Below are 5,376 nucleotides of genomic sequence, written 5' to 3' on the forward strand. Positions count from 1 at the left end.
AATAAAGCAAACCCTCAAAAGAATTCCAAAACCCAGACCCTCCTCCTCCTCCGCCATGGCGGCTCCGGAAGACGTCGTGAAGAACCGCTGGCTAGGGTTCCTCATCTGGCAATCCATCGCTGGCGCCTCCGTATACCTCCCCTCCATGGCGCTCCTCCTCCGCCGCCCCCGTTCCGCCGCCCTCTCCCTCCTCTCCTTCCTCTCCTTCCACCTCTCACTTCTACTCCTCTGCCTCTCCTTTTTCCTCCTCTCCTCTCCTCGCGACCACCACTTCCTCTCCGTCGACTTCCGCCGCCGCGCCCATCTCATCCTTCGCATCCTTCTCTTCTTCCTGCTTTCCTCCGTCGCGGGCTTCCTCTCCGTCGCCTCGGTTTGCGTCCGTTCAGAGATCTTTCACGCTCCCACTCTAGCGGAAGTAGCTCTTACGGGATCGGCCTTCGGGATGGTGTACGCCCTGCAATACTTGCTCAGGAAGCGGTGGGTTTTGCAGTTCCCAATCATTCAGGTGAGTCTGTGCATCATGCATCCTTTGTGTTTGATGAAATGCTCATGTGAATAAATTGGTATGCTTTTGTCTTCTGTATGCGCAGCGACCGCTCTTCTTTAGCTTCAAAATGGGGCTCTCCGCTTGTCTCAGACGAGCTCTGATGCTATCGGCCCAGGCAGTTGCATGTTCGACTGTTCTTGTAATGTTTGTACCTTATGAGTTCAGGAGCGAGTTTAGATTGTGGAGGTTTCTTAATCAGTTGTTCAACTTCTACATTAGAACCTCTGTGGCTTCCTTTTGCTGGGAACTAAGCCATCATTTGCTCCAGGTTGGTATTGTGTGCATTTCATTGTATAACCCATTGGCTTAGCAAGCATCATTTGTGTTTGTTTTTCTTCTAGGGGGAAGAAAATAATACTCCTGCTTTTATTTATGTAGTTTGAGTTTATTTTCAACTATTTGAGACGAGATTTTGTGGAAAGATGCAATTTTACTGATTTGTGCTTTCATGATGTTGCTATAGGTTGTGCACACTAGGAGGTGTTCCTTTGCACCACCTCAAGGATCAGCTGCTGCTGAAACAAATCCAAGTGAAATTCTCCTTGAAACACTAGAACAGAGCAGTCCAAGATCTCTTGTTCAGTATCTTGCATATCTTGATCTGTGTGCTGTTTCTGAGAGCAATGTTGAAGCTTGGCGTCGAGCTGCTTTTTTAGAGGAAAGTGGTGAAACATATAGGCGAGTTATTGCTGTATGTTTGAGGCCTCTGGAACAGCTTGCATCAATGATCACTGAGGGTTTGGAAGGTTATCCTAAGATTGAAACTGATTTGCTGAACCATCAGTTGAATTTCCCCACATATACTCATGCGGACTCAAGGCTGCTTGAAGCTTTCAATGACTTTCAGGTATGTGAGATTTGATAATGTCAAACAGCTTTGCAATGATAAATTTGATAGCGATCTTAAGCTTACTGCAACTTTTAAGGACTTTCTATTATGTTTTTTGATTATGAATTGCCACGAATGTAATGACTCGGAAGACCCTTTTGTTAATGATTTTATTGAGTCATCCATTGGTTTATTGAATCAAGTGACATATTTGATCAACCGAACCTCTAAAATTAGATGCTTGCACTAATTTAAATCTTATGCCTTGATATAGGATTTTGTGCTAAAGATGTGTCTTGGTCATGTTTCTACTTGGTTTACTTTTTCATAAAACAATGACCATTAGTTTAGTTATGCAAGGAGCGGGCTGGACCAAGATAATCCTCTGATAATCATTGATCCTGTGAATATATTTGATGCTCAATTTTGATTATTGCAATTTTGATATTGGTGCAAAATTTGGAATAGTTGCATTCTATTTTAGATTTCTAGGTTGCATGTGTAGCACATGGATTCCTTCATATGAATTTTGATCTACCTCCATATCAAGCGGAAGGAGGTGGATGTAAGGCCCTCATGGAGTTGCCAAATTTTATTGCTATAGATTACATCTAACCATGTTAGAGGAACCCAAATTCTTAGGCATTCTGCTCCATAAATGATTACGTTATTTAAAGGATTGTGATGTGGGAATCCATGGGCACATGCGACTATGCGAGAGTGCCTACTTGAGGTATGCATGAGAAACATTGCCCTTTGTTGGAACTAGTGCATTTGCATGCCTTTTAATTAAATGTGTTCTTTGTTTTGACTACCAAATTTTAGTGTAATAGCTTTTGGTTTGTATACTACATGTTTTACTTTGCATCTATGGTAAATCTGCTATGTTCAGTCCCACAAAATATTATTTATAGAAATTGTCGATCTTTATGTCTTTTACTGAAATTTAGCTGTTGGGTGGCCTTCTTCGGGGAAGGGGGAATATACTTGATCTATGCATGTACTGGTTCCATACTATTTCACTGAAATTAGCTTGATAAGCTGCCAGTTCATGCTTTATCTTCTCTATGTTACTTTGCTGCCCAAGTTGAAGGCAGAATTCCTTCTTTGTTCTTCTGTTTTGTTTGACTACAACCTCTACCTTAATAATTTTTTTATCAGTTAGAGCAATGAGAAATGTATAAAATGGTTCAAGCTACAAGTGAGAAAGTGCTGAAAACATTGCATGTTCATAAGAATTCTAAGAACTTCTTCCAAAGGATGATTCTGGTTTTACACAAACGTAACTTCTCGTCAAGACAGATTTGTTAGGCAGAAGTCGAAAGTGTCACAGTATACACTCTCAATACCAAACTAAGCACCATCATAACTATGACTAGTGTGTAACTTGCCAATTTGAGGAGTTCTTTAAAATGAAGAATGGAACAAATACTGCCTGAATAGAAGTTTTTGTCTGTAAAGCACTCTGTCATTTGCAAAACCTTTTAGATTTCCGAATGGATTTCTGTGTATAGTTTGAACTTTGAACCTTATTATCTTTCTTTATTCCATTGTTGGTTCTCTTGTAATTAAATTCTCCTTTCCCTATTTCTTTTATCACAGCTATATACATGGTGTGCGAGGGCAGCAGCAGCAAATACTGCATGTTCACACTCAGAGGACAGGTATGGAGTTGCACAACTCACCGGTTGCAACGCTGCAGTAGTTTCAACGCTTCTGTCTTGCCTTCTGGCTATTGAGGCTTGTCTGGGGAAAAAGACTAGCCCACAAACTGCGCACTTGTTGGGTCCAGGGAACATCCGATGGGCTACCATGAACATGGTAAGAAAGAATGGAGTAACTTCTATGAGGAATAAAATCAAAAGTGGAATTTTGAATAGTAAGGCATATGCCATGGCAGATGTTCTAAGAACATCCATATATCAGATAGTTTCTGTTTTCCACGCCGATATGCAGGCAAATGCAAAAACTTCAGTTCTAGACAAGAACTGGATTGTTGGAAAACCTCTATACGGTTCAAGGGAGGTTCTCATGCAGAAACTTAACCAATTTCTCGAGTTCTGTGCTAACTAAACTTTGGTTTTGAGTATGTTGTAATCTTCAAGATGAAATTGTATGAATGTGTGTTTTGTTTATTGTGGGGATCTGGGTTTATTTTTTGCCTCAATTCCCAGGGAAGATCTGATGGAATTGTGTATTACGGGAGAATGTTATCATTTGGGATTTACAGGGAGGAACATTTCAAAACACATTTGTGATTTTGCTAATGATTTAATGGTTATTGATTTTTAAAGAGCAATTCCTTACCTTGGAAGATGATAGGTTTTTAATAAAAATTATTTTTTGATTTGCCTTTGTGTGTGCTGCATTTTTGTGGGTTTGCACAATGTTTTTCTGGTGGTTTGGTTGAGAAGGGCTTCCTACCAGGGAGTTAAAAGGATAATGCTTTTAATTTGCATCATAGGCGCCAATAAAAACACAAATCATTCTAGAATAGCTTTAATTTGGATAAAGGGTTTAGGCATGTTTGAGTATTTATATTAAATTATTTCACCAAATGAATGCAAAAGAATTTAGGATGTTTGAGTTATGTTTTTTTCATCTTAATTTATTTTTGTTTTAATAAAAATAAAGTATGAGAAAATTTGCAACACCATTATTATACGGATTTCATTTTCTTTCCAACTCAGATATGGTTTAAAATAACAAAGGGATTTGTCCATATTTTTTATTAAAATAAAAATTAAAACCTGGTAAAATATTGATTTTTGGACACAATGCATTTAAAATAAATTATATAAATATAGAATTATTTAATTTATTAAAAACTATCTTAAAACACACTTTGTTTTTCATTTGTAAAAACCAGTGAACCAGAAGCTAATTATGTTTAATTTTATTTTTAATCCCATCTAACAACAGACAAAAATAAGTAAAACCTAGTATGAGGATAGCACAAATAATAATAATAATAATAATAATAATAATAATAATAATAATAATAATAATAATAATAATAATAACTAGTAGGGTGGCCTGCGCTTCCGCTGCGGGTATATGTAAATATATTGATAGTTTTGTAAATATATAAATATTTTTTTTTTATAAAATAAAAAACTTGGAGAGGTCTATAGTAAAACTAAATCTCATCTTTTAATTGGGGTATTTTGACTTGGAGATTTTTTAAGCAAATGGTAATGAGGAAAAATATATGCGAGTGAGAATTTCAGCTTGTTTATAAAAAAAAATTGATTTTTATTTGTCCAAAGTCATCCTTAATAACTAATGGATGACGTATTCTGTAGATTTATAAATAAATGTGTTAGATAGAGTATGTATGTAAATTAAAATAGTGAACAAACATAAAAAAATATGCATTTCGAAGGGGGCTATTACATATTTTTTTTCAATTTTTTTAATAAAAAATAATTTACCAACCCATTCATTGCAAGCAATATAGTACCAACCGCTAGATATGTCGTGGATATTTTCTATTTTTAATGGCACATTGAGATAGAGTTTCATGGAGAAATTTGAAAAAAAAAAATGTATATATATATATATATATATTGATTGAATTATAAGATATAAATTTGATTAAATTATTATTGAATTTTCTTAGAAGTGAAGATATTTTCCTTGATGATGTTTGGATCAAAATTTAGAAGTTGTTCAATTGTTGCTATTGTAGTTTGTTGTCAATTTGTTAATTGATTCGATTGCATATACCAATGAGTATATATGAAAAATATGCTAGATAATAACTCATTTGATAATTAATGCTATTTGTGTTTACATATCTATACATACTATTAAAGTAGATGTATAATTTACTCCGAGAGCGTTTCAAGGAACAATTTTAATTTTTTTAATAACATTTAAGTTATTATTTATATTACTTATAATATTAGTAATTGAAAAATATTAATTACACCTAATTATTTATGTAATAAATGTCCATAAACCTTTGAAATCCAAGGTCTAAAATAGTTTTTATGAT

General features: G+C 35.4%; 1 protein-coding gene across 1 annotated transcript; it reads left to right on the forward strand.

Annotated features, from left to right (window-relative positions):
• LOC120250658 lies at positions 1-3,675 on the forward strand. Its single transcript, XM_039259488.1, has 4 exons — positions 1-505; positions 591-815; positions 1,011-1,394; positions 2,979-3,675. Exons 1-4 carry the CDS (start codon positions 56-58, stop codon positions 3,447-3,449), a joined length of 1,530 nt encoding a protein of 509 aa, XP_039115422.1. The 5' UTR covers positions 1-55; the 3' UTR covers positions 3,450-3,675.
• The last annotated feature ends 1,701 nt before the right edge of the window (positions 3,676-5,376 follow it).

This window comes from Dioscorea cayenensis, chromosome 19 (genome assembly GCF_009730915.1).
Source record: "Dioscorea cayenensis subsp. rotundata cultivar TDr96_F1 chromosome 19, TDr96_F1_v2_PseudoChromosome.rev07_lg8_w22 25.fasta, whole genome shotgun sequence".
In the NCBI taxonomy this organism is placed as follows: Eukaryota; Viridiplantae; Streptophyta; class Magnoliopsida; order Dioscoreales; family Dioscoreaceae; genus Dioscorea; species Dioscorea cayenensis.

Coding starts and splice junctions, on each gene's coding strand:
- LOC120250658 (XM_039259488.1), top strand. CDS start 56: ATGGCGGCTCCGGAAGACGTCGTGAAGAACCGCTGGCTAGGGTTCCTC. Junction 506..590: donor TGCAGTTCCCAATCATTCAG/GTGAGTCTGTGC, acceptor CTGTATGCGCAG/CGACCGCTCTTCTTTAGCTT. Junction 816..1,010: donor TAAGCCATCATTTGCTCCAG/GTTGGTATTGTG, acceptor ATGTTGCTATAG/GTTGTGCACACTAGGAGGTG.